Source organism: Branchiostoma floridae, chromosome 15 (assembly GCF_000003815.2).
Source record: "Branchiostoma floridae strain S238N-H82 chromosome 15, Bfl_VNyyK, whole genome shotgun sequence".
In the NCBI taxonomy this organism is placed as follows: Eukaryota; Metazoa; Chordata; class Leptocardii; order Amphioxiformes; family Branchiostomatidae; genus Branchiostoma; species Branchiostoma floridae.
In genome coordinates this window covers 4,196,630-4,212,054 of record NC_049993.1, presented here as the reverse complement: position 1 = coordinate 4,212,054, position 15,425 = coordinate 4,196,630, and the positions used below count along the sequence as shown (strand labels likewise).

At 39.6% G+C, this 15,425-nt stretch overlaps 3 protein-coding genes across 4 annotated transcripts in view; 2 read left to right on the top strand and 1 right to left on the bottom strand.

Annotated features, from left to right (window-relative positions):
* LOC118431759 (angiopoietin-4-like) overlaps positions 1 to 1,717 on the top strand; it is a 20,840-nt gene extending 19,123 nt beyond the window's left edge. For both annotated transcript variants that reach the window (XM_035843062.1, XM_035843063.1), the window contains exon 4: positions 902 to 1,717. In XM_035843062.1, coding sequence (XP_035698955.1) covers positions 902 to 1,084 — 183 coding nt within the window. In that variant the 3' untranslated portion in view covers positions 1,085 to 1,717. The remainder of the gene's footprint in view (positions 1 to 901) is intronic.
* Positions 1 to 12,658, bottom strand: part of LOC118431760 (probable dimethyladenosine transferase) — a 56,635-nt gene extending 43,977 nt beyond the window's left edge. The window contains exons 1-8 of the mRNA XM_035843064.1: positions 12,470 to 12,658; positions 12,234 to 12,307; positions 11,354 to 11,440; positions 10,057 to 10,118; positions 9,480 to 9,573; positions 8,699 to 8,748; positions 7,706 to 7,829; positions 6,186 to 6,278 (exon numbers count right to left, since the gene is read on the bottom strand). Coding sequence (XP_035698957.1) covers positions 6,186 to 6,278; positions 7,706 to 7,829; positions 8,699 to 8,748; positions 9,480 to 9,573; positions 10,057 to 10,118; positions 11,354 to 11,440; positions 12,234 to 12,307; positions 12,470 to 12,527 — 642 coding nt within the window. The 5' untranslated portion in view covers positions 12,528 to 12,658. The remainder of the gene's footprint in view (positions 1 to 6,185; positions 6,279 to 7,705; positions 7,830 to 8,698; positions 8,749 to 9,479; positions 9,574 to 10,056; positions 10,119 to 11,353; positions 11,441 to 12,233; positions 12,308 to 12,469) is intronic.
* Positions 12,659 to 13,107: 449 nt separating this feature from the next.
* Positions 13,108 to 15,325, top strand: LOC118431758. Its single transcript, XM_035843061.1, has 4 exons — positions 13,108 to 13,262; positions 13,990 to 14,094; positions 14,271 to 14,358; positions 14,598 to 15,325. Exons 1-4 carry the CDS (start codon positions 13,230 to 13,232, stop codon positions 14,753 to 14,755), a joined length of 384 nt encoding a protein of 127 aa, XP_035698954.1. The 5' UTR covers positions 13,108 to 13,229; the 3' UTR covers positions 14,756 to 15,325.
* The last annotated feature ends 100 nt before the right edge of the window (positions 15,326 to 15,425 follow it).

Sequence of the window (15,425 nt, the reverse complement as noted above, 5' to 3'; positions counted from 1 at the left end):
AAAAAAATTAGGATTTAGAAAAGAGAAGACGGCAGTGCAGCAGTTTAGACGAACTGTATAAGAATGGTGGGAGTTAGTGCATTTTGATATACTTGTTACTTTTTACAGTCATGACATGAAGCAATTGTCTGCAGAGAATTCTATTGCTGGAAGTGAAAATGCATATACTAGTAACAGTGACATTTGAATTTTGGGCAAGTGAAAAATTGGTTCGGGCAAGTACATTTTTTATGTGCTTGCCCGATAGGACAAGTGGATTTCAGAAAACTTGTTCAACCCTGGAAGGTACGAAATGTATTTTGTTAAACCACCTCAAACGTGTCTTAATGGACCAGTCCTGACCAGCACTGCAGAAATTGAATTTGTAAGGGGAAATTCCAGAAGCCAGACCACCATGGTGGAGACAGTTCTAATCACTCTGTCCCATCAGGGAATCTCTCCCTTCCTTCCCAAAACAGACCTGCCCAAAACCTTTCTTCTTATAGTAACCCTTGGAAATACCCTGGAGGACACGATTTTGATTTTACAAGGACCACCGGCATACTAGGCCTAGGTGCTACAGCCTTGGCCAGATACTAATGAACAGAGCTGAAGGGACTTGAGCATGAATGAAAAGAGAGGAAAGTCAAAGAGACAAATATAGACATTTTATATCATAGATATTTGATTGAACCTTGGATAAAAGGTTTCTTAATAAACAACAAATAAACAACATGCACATCATCTTGGAAATCAATGATATGAAAAATACTTGATTTGAAGAAATACAATGTTTCAACCTGGAAATGTGAGGATTATAAAGCTTTTCACCAAAGGGATAGATTTTTGCGCACTGCATTTTTATCAGTTAACGCTGTAAATTCTGACTAACCCATCTTTGCCCCCCTCCCTCCTTTCCAAGGTGACCTTGTACACAGAGGACGATGACAGAAACATCATGCAGAGTCAGAGCATCATGCTGCACCTCGCTACCAACGACAAAGTCTGGCTGCAGCTCGACGGAGGAACACACCACGCCATCCTCAGTTTCCATGACAACCGCATCACGTTCAGCGGATATCTGGTCTACGCTAAGTTAAGTTAGAATTGCGATGGTATGGGGAGAGGGGGAATTTAAGGGCTGTGGTGTCACTGTACTTATTGAGACAATGTCAATAGTTTACATTTGTATTGTGAAATTGTTAAAGGGGCATTCCACTCCAGATTTGACTGTTACTTTCTGATAGATATTAATTGTAGGAAGTGACAAATGTATGCTAGGTAACATTATACGATAGAGTACCCATTAGCCCCACGCCCATCAAAAAGCATTCAGTCTTCTACAAAACTCTCCAAGTACCCTCTAATTAAATCAATCAATCTCAGCCTATGGCTGAATACAATGTGCCTGACAATGCCTGACTTAAGTTTGGTTACAAAGCTTATTTCAGGGGCACTAAGAAAAAGAGGACTTGTTATGTGTTCTTTGATATCTTGTGAACAATTCACCTTCTTGGTTTGCTAAGCGCCCCTCATTTATGCCGAAAATATTCACGATAAAGGAAGTGTCTACACGTATAGGGAATACATGGGTATGGTCTGCATGGGTTTAGTGAGTGTCATATTGTTTTACAAACACATGTTGCGTAATTCGCAACAAGTGGAATTCCACCAAAGGTCGGCTGATCATGTATTAATTGATACATTATCTATTGGAAAATAACACTCCCTTCTGGAGTGGAATGCCCCTTTAACCTATAGTGTGTATATTATGCTTGTCATGTCAAAATGGAGAGGAGGGACAGGAAGTGTACCAAAGACTGTTGTACATGTAATGAACATAGCTTTCACAGATATCAGTAGCAGAGTATAGAATTATCAATTTGACTTAAATGTAGTTATCAATAATACTTATAAAGTAAATATTACTAATACCGAACCATGGTATGCCTGATATATTGACGATAATCATGGCATTGCCAATGTAAGTTACCGTTAGGTTAGGTATACATGGATGTATTTTGATGCGTGCCAAAGTCTGCTTTGATAATCTCTGTTTTATTCAGCTTTATACCAGATTTGTATCCCATGAACATACTGTTTAAAACACATTTTGAACTACATGATCATAGCGTGTATCTGCAGATAGTTTTTACGTATTGTTGTGTAAATTTGTTAGCTTATTTATAGGTGTAGCTAGTCAACAATTATCAAAGTTGTTAAAGGTAAGTTATAGGCTAAAAGTATATCAGTCTCTGACTTATAACTTTTTTTTAAGAAAGTTATTGAATGGTGGAGGAATAAACTGATGAAGAGATGTATGTAAATCCTTACAGACCCCATTTGCTTAGGATACTGTAAATGCAGAAATGTTCGCGGTGGATTAATGTTCGCAGTTTTCGGGGTGACCACTTCACCGCGAATTTAAAACCACCACGAACATTTTTCTACTATGATATTAGATTGCAGTCTATTGTGTTACCGCGAACTTAAATCCACCGCGAAAAGTCCTTTTTCCCGCTACCGCGAAATTAAATCCCTGCGAACTTAAAAACATTTACAGTAGTTTCATGGAAATGAGATTACCGTAAGCCATTTTGGCAACAACAAAAGTAGGAGAAAAAAAATTAAAGACACTTGGAAATGGGAGATACATTCATGTGATGTTCCTTGAGTTGTTTCTTGTTGTATGACAAGCGGTTTTCCCTACTACTACCTCATGGAAGTGGCCAAAAATTGGGCTTTATCATAATTTAATAAACAGTTATAATCTTTCCCAGACACAGAAAATCTAGCTTCTTGTGTTATCTTTAACCGGAACCAACATGCCAACAAAATATGTAGGGGAACCACTGAGAAGGATTTTCCTTGCTCTTTTTGATTGAAAAGTTAAGCTACAATATGGCTTTAAGGTGGTTTTAGGATTACTGAACAGATGCTTGATACTATCCATATGTATGTGAGGGACTGGCTGGATGGATACTTACTTAAAAGTGTTGAACAAGATACAATGTATTATGTATTACCATAATTCTCTACCATGTATATTTGTACTTTTCACGCTAAAATAGACATCTTATTCTCATCACTGCCAACACAGGGCTCGAAATTCATTTTTGGGATTAGGTGCACTGGTGCACCCAGCTTAAAAAATTGGGTGCACCAAAATATTTTTGGTTGCACCACTTAAATTTAAGCATAACCTAATAGCAAAACTTAGTTACAAGCTATCGAATTCTTTAACAAGTACCATGATGACAGACATTTTTATTATCTTTCTAACACCTAGATGTCAAGAATATGATTATTTGATATCTTTACATACATAAACCCAAGAAAATATTTGGGTGCGCCTTGTGCACCCACAGAAAATAATTGGGTGCACAGCTCCAAATTTGGGTGCACATATTTCGAGCCCTGCAACATATTCAAATGTACTGATTGTGCTACCAAGGCATCATGGTGATTTTACATATATTAGATAATTGAGATATTGTTCAAAGCAAACAGGTTTGAAAATGTTGTCAAACGGAATTAACGACTACAAACAAGTATGAAGTCAGTGTACAAAATGTAGAAGCTGTCTATAGATGAATAAACTATTTCTAAGATTCAAAATAATTGTGTTGTCTTGTTATCCTACAATGTATTTGCAGCAGTATCATTATAGTATCATGTCTGGAAGTTTACAACATCTAGGTACAGGCATGTATCATAACAGACATAAATGATAAAACATGTCTACTAAGTATCAAATCTGTAAAAATCACTGTGTACAAATTCATTATCATAGACCCTGGACAAACTAAACTCACAGCTCCCTTATATAGACAGAAATTCCAATCATTTCTACAAAGAACAAATTCAAAGGATTATATAAAAGATGTGCAAACTTTCTTGGCTACATTCCCCATCTGTTTTTCCTTAATTATCACAGTTGCCAATTAAGGCCTCCCCAAGGGCTTCATAACTAGAACTTTTGCCATAACTGACAGGCACAAGTGAATTTCAGCAGGCTCCCACTAGGCTATACAATTAAGATGTCCAAAACAGTACGAGGAAAATACATTGATTATAATCATCTGAAGTATGCAATGATTGTGTAAGTTATGAAGCTTTGGTTTATTGTTTGATTTGATTCGATTTATTCGACTGTATAGAAAGAAATACGGCCAGGGCTACCCAACTTGCCAGAGGCTATTATCCAGGGCTAGCCCTACTATTGCAATGGTAACTGTGATTTTCCCAACCTTTTGAAGAAAGATATCACCTGTAACATAAAAGTATGTATCTAACAGACTTGTAATATCAAGGTTCTTTACAGAACACATACGTATACTATCCAGAGGCGGCGGCACCAAATTTCGTTTGGGGGGGCGAACTTTTACTGACAGAATTGTACGGCACATGTAGCGCCGAAGGCGCTACCAGTCGCGCCGGAGGCGCGACCATCCTAGGGGGGTCCGGGGGCATGCTCCCCCGGGAAAATTTGAAATCTTGACCCTCTAAAACGCCATTTCCTACGTTTTGGCGCGCATATTTTGCTGCCAGACTAAGCTAAATTTGATGACAATTCTGTTAGAAAGACACATGGTTTTAGCGAGGGCGATGCCCCCAAAATATATTCACGATTCCGAGTCTCGAAGGTGCAGCTGTCGCAAGGTTGGTCTGGGAAAATTTCAAAATCTGTACCCTCTGAAACGCCATTTTCTGTATTTTGGGGGACAAATTTTGCTGAGGGACTATGCTAAATCTAATGTCATTTTTGTGAATGAAAGAGATGTTTGAGGGCAATGACCCACGCCTCAACAAATTTTCACCATGTTGTTGTGAGCGCCGGAGGCACAAGTCATCGCTAGGGAGGTCCGGACAAAATTTTGAAATCTTGAAATTGACCGCCTGAAACGTCATTTCCTGCATTTGAGGCCCACATTCTGCTTGTAAACCAAGTATAGTACGATAGTAAAATTTCTATTAGTTAAAAAGGTTTTTAAGAGCAATGCTCCCGCAACATATTGTCCTGCGCCGACATGGCCAAAGACGCGAGCCGTCACAAGGGAACACTGGCGAAATTTTGAAATCGGGACTCTCTGAAACGTCATTTCTTGCGTTTTCAGGCGTAAATTTTCCCATTAGACTAGCTTGATTTAATGAAATTTCCATCATCACTGAAAAATACACAAGGTTTCAGCTTGATTTTCTGGGGGGGCGACGCCCCCCCAACATATTTTTCGGGGAGGCAGCCGCCCCCCCTGCCCCCCCGGTGCCGCCGCCACTGCTATCAGAAGAGGTTGCACTCATGTCACAAAGACAACACATAGTGTAGAAGAGACCCCTATATAAAACTGACAGTACTGCAAGTAAGTCCAACCACAAAGCTCAGCAAATTTACCTGAATGCAGGCAATCACAACACCAACTATTCAGGACAAAATTCCATACCAGCATATTTCTACACATTCATGTACTGTACATGTACAATGTACATGACTTATAATTTCTTCCAGGATACATTTCCCAGGAGATAGATTCATCAGTACTTTTACCATTGGTAGTCTGTATATTGTGTAGTGTGTTTGTAGCCTGAGTACCATCCTCCGTAGTGACCACTGGCTCAACACTTTTGTTTGCTTACGTGGTTAGCAAGCAAAAGTATTAAGGTCTCATTGATGAGTTTCTTCTTTCCATACACTTCTATGTTATAATTCGTGGTTTAAATGGCCGCGTTCATAATGAAGCTACGTGAAATTTCAGCAGATTTTTCATTCTATGTCGAGCACATTTACCCTATATCGTGGGAAAAAATTGCCAATGTAAACTATACATAGGAACTTTTTTTGTAGCAATTACATACTACGATTAGTCAATCCCCACAAAAGGCATTTATTCGCTGCTATTGTACAACCGCACCACTCAGAACCCACGACTGTGTACCTCCGACCTAGCGCGCGGCTGCAAAACTTTACCTGCTAATTTCTTCAGTTACAAATAAGCTTTCACCAATCTAACTTTTGAGATCAGTTCCGCTGGCTAAAAGGGAATTTCTCACCGCTAAAAACATGCGTCTGTGCAGCCGTTCATTTTTGGCTCGGATCTCTTTTAGGGTACCCACTCGCGGAGTAATACATCAATGAGACCTTAAGCCAGCAGTCACTACAGAGGATGGTACTCAGGCTAGTGTGTTTGTATAACAGTTAAAAATCTGACCTGAAAGTTGATGGGGGGAGGGGGGTTCTTGGGCTCCAGTCTGACCACACTGGACTCTACCTTAGGAGGCGGTCGGAAGTTGTTCCTGCCAATCTGTAGGGAGGGAGGTAAGAAAATGGTTACAGGGTACTTCTTCAGTCATTCATTATCATCTGGGATGTAGTTTTAACATTATTCACATCAATCATGTTATTTACCAGTGTGCTTAAAGGGGCATTCCACTCCACACGGGAGTGTTATTTTCCGATAGATATCAAGTTTAGGAAGTAGTAAATGCATACTAATTAACATTATACGATCAAGTACTCAGTTACTCCACGTGCCTCAAGAGCATTCAGTCTTCTACTAAACTCCCCAACTACCCTCTAATTGAATTAATCCTATGGCTGAATACAATGCAAAACTTTTAGGTACGGTTACAAAACTAATTTTAGGTTCGCTAAGAAATCTCGTCTTGTTCTTGTATTCTTTGCTATCTTATGAGCAATTTGCCTTCTCGGTGTGCTTAGCAAACCTCATTTATTCCGAAAATATGCACGATAACCAAAGTGTCTATGCGTATAGGGAATGCATGGGTAGGGTCTCCATGGGTTTAGTGAGTGTCATATTGTTTTACAAAACACACCTCACGCAATTCATCCCAAGGTGAATTCCACAAAGTTCGGCTGATTATGTATTCATTGACACATTATCTATTGGACAACAAGACTCCCTCCTGGAGTGGAATGCCCCTTTAACTTTGCACAGTACAATTGTAATGCCAATTGAAAGATTATATTAAAGTTTCTATATATGTGACGGTAGCTTAATATCTTCCACTACTTCTCCATTACATTCACAGAGATATCTTTCTAAAAATCTTTTTTTTTCTCTTTTTCTCTCTCTATATATTCAAAGTACTTTCGTATCAAATGAAGCACTACATGTATCCCTAAACACTTGCATTAGTTTACTGATTATTGATTGATGTACTGACAATAGATGATTAAGATCAAGCAGACGGATAACTAGTTGGGTACTTTATACTCATAAACCACAGTTTCAACTACACGAGTGAAACAGTTGAAACTAGGGCTGGGTACCGGTACAGAAAATTCAGGTCCAGGTCCGGTTCAGGTCCAAAGGATCAGGTCCAGGTCCGGACCTGAACCTGGACCTGATTCAGTATGACTCATATCAATGGTCCATTTCACTACAAAGAGATCTATTTGGTGGAGTATTAGACTTACACTGGCGTCTTAAAATCCTTCAACGCTAACTGCACCTGTACGAGTGGCTGTAAAACGTGGTAGAAATTACTATAAACTCTATTCTACTTCACTCTTGTTATTTTCTTCCACCTGCAAGCGCCAAAACGTGTGAATGCCTGATAAAATAATCTGTTAATTTTCTAATCGGTCCAACATCCGGTCCACCTAATTTTTTCAGGTCCAGTTTTTCTGGACCGGTCCAATAAGAAAAACCGGTTTTGTACCGGTACACTGTACCGATACCCAGCCCTAGTTGAAACTATCTCCCACCTTCATGAGGTGGTCCACCCTAGCTAAGAGCTGCACATTGAGAGACAGTCGACAGTACAGCTTGTCTCCGGGCGGGGCCACTAGTCGCTGGGCAAACTCTCTCTGGAACATCAGGATGGCACACCTAGCAACAGTAGGCAAGGGGGATAAGTTAATATAGCGATACAGTACCCTTTCCATAGGAGTGTACTGTAAGCAGTACGCTATCATGGAATAGAGGAAAACATGTTCTTTCAATTGGTGATATGACACGTATAGTACTGTACACTCACAATAAACCTTCAGTTTGAGAATTCCGTGTGACCAATGTTTGCTTGTTTTCATGCTTTCTTCTACTTTTATAAACTTTAACCCTGTCTTTAATAGAAGTACAGTCAAACCTGCCCAAGACGACCACCCGGGGGACCGGGAAAAAGCGGTCGAATGTAATGGGTGAATGTAACTGTACAGTTGGACAAAAGCACTACACAGATCTTTCTTTAAAAAGTATGAGGCTATATACATTTCAGCATTCGTTCACTTAATAATGATATAGATTTTTAAAAAAAACTAAAGTCAGATTTTCTTACAACGAAATTTCATCCCCTATTACAGTGGACTGCCCTATTGACCCACCCATTGACCGCCGCCATCCTTATTCTAAACACGTCATAACATTGTAATGGCAGTCAAAATCCGATGCAAACTGGCCGCTTTCGGCACAAAATCCCGCTAGTAATCATCAAAAATCGATGAAAACCTCAATTTTGAAAATTATGCGGTCGTTATGGGTCCCAATTTTGGCCAGTCGCGGTCGCGTTGGCCAGGTGGTCGTTGAGAAAAAGTCGCTTAATGCTTACGTCAATGGGGAAAAAAATCGGGACCGAGAAAAAGCGGTCGAAATGGCCAGGTGGTCGCTGAGAAGAGGTGGTCGCTCGGGCAGGTTTGACTGTAGTGCCATAGTTCAATTAGTGATCATCCAAGTAAAAAAAAAAAAATGACACCATGCCTTACCTGAAGAAAGGTCTGTGTAACAACAGCTTGAAGACTAGAGGAGAGGAGATCTGAGGGGAAGCAAATATGTAACAACAAAAATCAGTAACAGTCAATAAGAGATGAACCAGTATTGCAAAGCGGACCTTATTTCACTGGATTCTGCCAAATTGCACAAGAGCTGTACTAGCTTCCCTGCTTCCAGCCTTATCAAGTGTGCAACAAACACATCATTATGATGATCATCATTATCGTGGAAAAATGTCAGTGATGTCATTTTTATTAATTTACGACAACCCAGTCAGTCTTTGTCTGACCTCACACGTGGTCACCGCGTGTCCGTCCTTGCCTATTCACACTTCCGCCCACCAACACCGGGGCTCTCATTCTGTTTTTCATCCGCGGGAAGCGAGGCGCACGAGACTCGTTCCCCGGTTTTCGACCCACCGCCAACCCCTTATCTCCTCCAATATCCTTACCATAGATAAACTGTAGTATTTGCAGTCACGTAGAGTTGTATTCATGATTAGTTTGTTATCATATGTTATGATGTTCAGTGCCCGTTCTACTGACCTTTATCGATGTTATGGGCGTGTTTCTGTGGAAAAGTATGAGAATAAATCTTTTCCCTTTTGTTTGCCAAACGCGTTTCGACTCCAGTTGCTTATAAGTTATAGTTAATTATGGATCAGGATGCCTAGACCAGACTAACCTCACAAATCTGGCTGGTGCAAGAGAAAAGCTGGTGCAGCAGGGCAATTAGTCTTTATAACTCCATGTATTTATTAGTACAGCCTCCTACCTGGTATGGGATGTTGGCTACACAGATGTCAAAGAAAGGCAGATCAGTCTTTAAAGCATCTCCCACCATCATCTGTAGTTTGTGAGCCGATGGTCTGGGGAGGAAAAATCAACAAGACAATATATTCCCATCTTAAAAGAATAACTAGAAAGGTAATATTTGCAAGCAAATACAGAATGTTACCTTCACATGTTGTAGTCTAACACTGGCAACTGTTTTGTTCATTCTTATTTGAACACATTTCTAAATGTAGTGACCCGAGCCCCTCTAGATCTGACATTTGCTACATTATGTAACCGAACACCACATGGTGCCTGTTACTTTACCGGTTACCATGGTGACAGCCGTCTGGTCCAGGTCGTTGATCTTATTTGTGCGGAGAAGAAGAAGAAGAAACAAAGCAAAAACAATATGTTCCCTTCTGTGAAGGTAACATAATAAATTTACATGAACGTACTACACTTCCATAACCCCATACCTTCACCAATTCATGTTCTTGGCTTGTTAATTTCTTTAGAATATTGAACAACTTATCTTAACAATCATAGTTTCTTGATGATATTCACTAATGACTCACGTTCCCTGGACTCTCTTCTGCAGTTCAGCCACGAGCCTGGGGTCAATCTCACAGGCAATCACCTGTGGACAAACAGGAACAGTCAGGAGTTGGGTGGAAATACAGCTTTCTAACTAACACTGATATCATTACAGCTAGACTATGCAACCCCATGTAATATCATACATATAGGTAGATAGTTCAGTGGTAGAAATACATTTTTCTGGTGTTCTGCAATCTTGCAGATTGTCAAAATTTTCTTCTGCAATTTGAAAATATTTTCTGCAAACACACATTGTTCCAAACATCCGTCTCTACCTAATAATGCCTTGCATTTAAATTATCAATCTACTTTTGGAATGCATACTAATGAGAGCATTACTGTATGCAAAGTAGGTGAAGACAACTTTTAGATAGTCCAATAGGAAACAAAAGCAAGACAAAGTCAAGACAAGATACAAGAGCTAAATGTTATCTTGTAGGGGTGAGAATGCCACTAGTTTGCTAACATATTAGAACCATTGAATCCCAATCCTGATTTTTTTCATTGTGCAATATTGCAGATTGTTTAATTTTTCTTCTGCAATCTTGAAAATCCTTCTGCAAATTGCAGTTTCGAACACTGTAGTTAGTATGCTTCAATGTTTCAATAGCCAAAAATCTATATATATAATCCCGATAAACAATCTGTCAAAATGAATTGTTGACCATCAATGCTCTCAAGCCAACAAGCCTACTTGGTTACCTATACTTCACAACATGAACTACTGGTTACATTAAGTGTTTGAGCATATTATCTTATACCTAATGTAACCAAGTCAATGGCAGCCACCCTCTTGAAACCAGAGCATTTACTTCATTCTGGTACAAGTAATAAGGCCTAGGAGTAGGAAAAAAATGTTGTGTTTCTTGTTTCCCTACCTACCCTAGAAAAACCTACCTACACTAGACTTTTTTGGATGGGCAGTGGAGTCACATAGCTTCCAGTTAGGATTTTTATTCAGCCTGCTTCCTATTGAAGTAAGAACACTGCTTGTCCTATCTAATGAAGGATAAATGTATCTATAATGCACAAAACAAACTTTGAATTTGACAGTGAAAGACAGGTGTCCTCATGCATTTCAGTTTACTTTGTTCAACTCTATTGTAATATGTCTCACTAGAGTTTTGGCTAGCCTAAAAAATTACAAGAAAAAAAAGAAAAAAATCCCTACCTACCGACCCTATTTTTTTCAGGACTGAAACAGGAAACACAACCTTTTTTTTTCTTAGGCCTAAACTCCTAGAAGTTTGAAGAATATACCATTGGATAACTTACCTTCTTCACCCTGTCTATCATCTTCATAGTGAGGTTCCCTGTTCCAGGACCAATCTCCAACACTGTGTCTGTGGGCCTTAGGGCTGCCTGTAGTCATGATGAAACAAGCACTGTTATTGGATACCAGTCAAACAAGAGGAAATCTCAAGTCATAGACGTGTCGACATTACAAGTTTCTTTGATAGAATATGTAGGCTCTATCATCTGTTGTTTAAAAGCCAACCATATTATATATGGATTATCCGATATTCCATTCTTTTCCAAATTGTTCGTCTTTTTGATTTATGAAAGGTAAATGATGATGCAGTGCCACATGCCTCTGAAGCTGGTATGTTATATACCAAAGGGAAGTGGTACTAGCCATATACTATAATACAGATACTAGTACAGATACAGATGAGTCATGACATATTTGATATACCAAAGTGTCTTAATTATTTGTTAAAGAAATAAAAATAAAGTTATGTGGTCATAGTTTCTTTCAATGCAAGAGCTCAACTTTCCCAAACAGTCATGATTATGCCTTTTCACACTCCACATATCATACATAGCTCAAAGTAGCAAGGTTGATGTTGCAAACAAATGCAAGACTGTCACAAAGATGATATTACTGGTAACATTTTAAAACGATGTACATGTGGACTACTTTAGTCTTTTGAAAGTTCAAGAAAAGGAAAATTTACTATCAAATTCAGTGTACCAGTTTCTGCAATGTCAAAAGAAACGTGACCAGTCTATATTCTAGATTCTCACAGTCAGTAATCTGGGATGTGTATTGTGGAATGTGTATTGCAAGTTATGCTGGGAGGATTGCATATCCTCCTCTGCCACTGGAAATAACACAAGGTATGAGTCAAAAGGAACACGAAAGGAAACGCACCTTTTCCACCATACTGTCCACGACTAGAGGGTTCTTCAGGATATGCTGGCCAAATTGCTTGTTGAATCCAATACCTAGAACGGACGGAACACACGAAATGTTAACGATAGTTTATAGCAAACGGAATAAAATATGCGAATCAAAAAGTCCCATGCAGTGCATGTGGATCGCCCCCCTCCCCAACCTACAAACAACATCCACAAATCCAGCTAAAACAACATCGAACAGTAATTTACCCTGCTTCTGTACTTCCTGGTGGGTACGAGAGGTCTTTGCACTTTTGACTTTCGGCATCGTGAATAAAATAAATCCTCTTTTTGTATATTTCAGATCAGTTCAACTCAGGACACGTTCGTCTGCTAACACCTCGACCTTTCACCTTTCGCCGTTTTGCGGTAAAGTTAAAGTGACGTAAAACTGAAGAAGACGTGGGATGAACAGCGTCCTCTTGTGAGAATTGATCAGACTGCATCTCCGAGTACATAATGCATTCCTTGGTCCTCAGGTCCTGCGAAAGGAAGGAAACACTTTCTCTGTGAAGTTTGAATGCGCAGACCGTGACTTTATTTCAAGCACTCCAAGTTTAAGAATAAGATATGAAAGAATGAAAATGAATAAGTCTCCGTTTGTATAACGTTAGTCTTTCCTGATCACTTAGCCTTCATAATTAAAAGCAACATTTTTCATTGCCAAACTTGCGCACCCTCGCATCAGTTTTGGGGTTCCCACGGACGTCATTCATACAATCAAATCAACATGGCCCTAGGTCAAATGTAGGATGTCAAAATCGAGGCAGCTTGAGACATGCCTGTATGCCAGTGAATACACCCACCTGTGTACATGACAACACCCGCCAATTATAGTAATCCAGTTCACTACCTGCAACGAGGAAGTCAGGATTTGAAAAATAATACATGTACAGCTACGCAGTTAGCTCCTACTGGGACGCCCTGCAAGAATTATCCGCTACTATACTGCGACGGTTTTCAGAGAGACATGACGAACACAGATCCCAGTATTCAGAACAAGGTTAGTCCGGCGCCAGGCTGATGTAACGTTGCTTGGATCCAAATCACTTGGTTCCAAATGATCAACTAGACCTGCTGGTGTGATATTGCCTGCAATATTAGATCCATAACACACATGAAAATGTCTAAATGCTTATTGGCGGCGTTTGGACTTTGACGTTAGGTAGGTAAGGCAGCGTACTTTTCTTATATCTAGCCGTTCTACATTTGAAATGAGTAGCATGGTATTTCGACCATAATTCGTGCCATGGAGACTGACAAGGTTTGGTGGCAGCCATTTCGAGAAAGTCGTGGAGCTCCACAAGGAGGAAGCAAATTCAGTACACAGTTCGAATTCGTGTTGTCTGTTACATAGAAGATGGAAAGGACAATTAATTCAAAGCTACGCTGTAGTTAAAGTTAGGACTGAGAATAATAAAGGACCGACGGTTTTATATGCTGTGAGCTAATGCGAACGCATATCGTATGGAAACATTTTAGAATCATTGTGTTAATTCACAAACACAGCCACATTTCGGCTATTTAAATCGTTGTCAAACAGTACATTTCAAGTTAACTATTTAACATCTACATCAAGTAAAATCAACTCGAGAATTTCCGTCACTTTTAACATGACCTCAAATTTGCTTGCTACTCGTTTACTGAGTAGATTGTTACTGAGCCTTCTTACTTTTTTCCCCAATCAACTGACATATGCAAAATGTCTATATCCGTCTCACACAATGCAGAGGAAGTGGCCTGGGTGGGGCTTATCCATAATGGTAAAACTGGCTGTGTTGATGATTGTTCTGTCGGATCTCTCCCAGTTGGCTGATGCACAACAGGACGACGAGGTACGTATGTCGAAAAGGAGGTACGTATGTCGAAGGATATAAAATATCGCAATAAACTATCATATACCGGCTAACAAGGAGCAAATACATACTTTTGATTTATAATTAACATTGCTGAAACGTTATTATTAACTTATATGCGTTGACTGTCTTTTTTATGCTTTTAATTTTTCCAGAAGTCTCCTTTGGCCTTGATGGAAAGCAACAAGGAAGGTACTGCACTGTCAGCTGGAGAGAAACAAGCAGAAGGACGCTATTTTAAGGGTAGGTTTATATGTTTTAGGATGGATAGAAATGATCCATTAATTGCTATTTACATGTTGATCATGAAGTTGACGTTAGGAGTTGTTTGCACGGTTATAGGGCTTAGAGCAAAGTAAAATTCCATTTAAGTCAAAATCAATAGAGGTACGATATCTATGAGCTTTCTGGATGTTTCATCAACAGCACTTCGGATGGCCTTTTATTTTCACTGTATCGTTCCTTACTTTTCAATCCAATAGGGGCGCCTGTGGACCACACGTTACCAGTGCGCTTACGGCGAGGCGCGGATCGCGTGCGGTGCAGATGGGTGTGCAAGCGTCACTGTTGCAGAAGGTCGGGGTGGTGGCGGCGTCACTGCTACTGTTGTGAATGGGAATTCAAATGTGGTATTGACTAGGCTGTGACCCAGGCTTCCAATAGTCATCTTGTTCTATTCATGGTGACGTTGACGGTGTATAGAGGATAAGAGAACGATAGAAATGACGTATACGTAAATGGTGTGATGTTTGCGCATTCGGTTGTTGGTCCATTTATTACGTAACAGAAAAGATAAACAGCATCTCCAGTCAACTCAACCAAGTACGTCGGCCTGTATGTCTAACTTCTAACTTCAGTTATAGTTTTTGTCTTCTTTGATATTGATTGAAGCTGCATTTTACAAGAAAGTCAATTTTCTATAGAAGGTAGTACGCTTTAATAACGCTTTAAAACTGGCTTAGTTCAATAAAATCTATGCTATACTAAGTATAATGATCAAACGTTATATGTGCATCTAAACACAACTGTGTAACGAAACGTGTACGTGGATGTACATAGTTTTACGTAATTAAGAAGACGTTCAATCAATCTTGTCTGATAACTTTCTGCGGCTGCTCCATATAACAATGTGAACACTCGGACTGTAACGATTCATGGCATCAAATAAAAGGGCGACAGAATGACAGCCGGGCATTCGTGTGAGACGTAACATTTGTATAAACTATTTTAAAAACCTGTTGGACTGTCAATAACACATATTGTTTAAACTAAGGAAATACATGAAGTTGGTTAATCAGAAATTGCTGAAG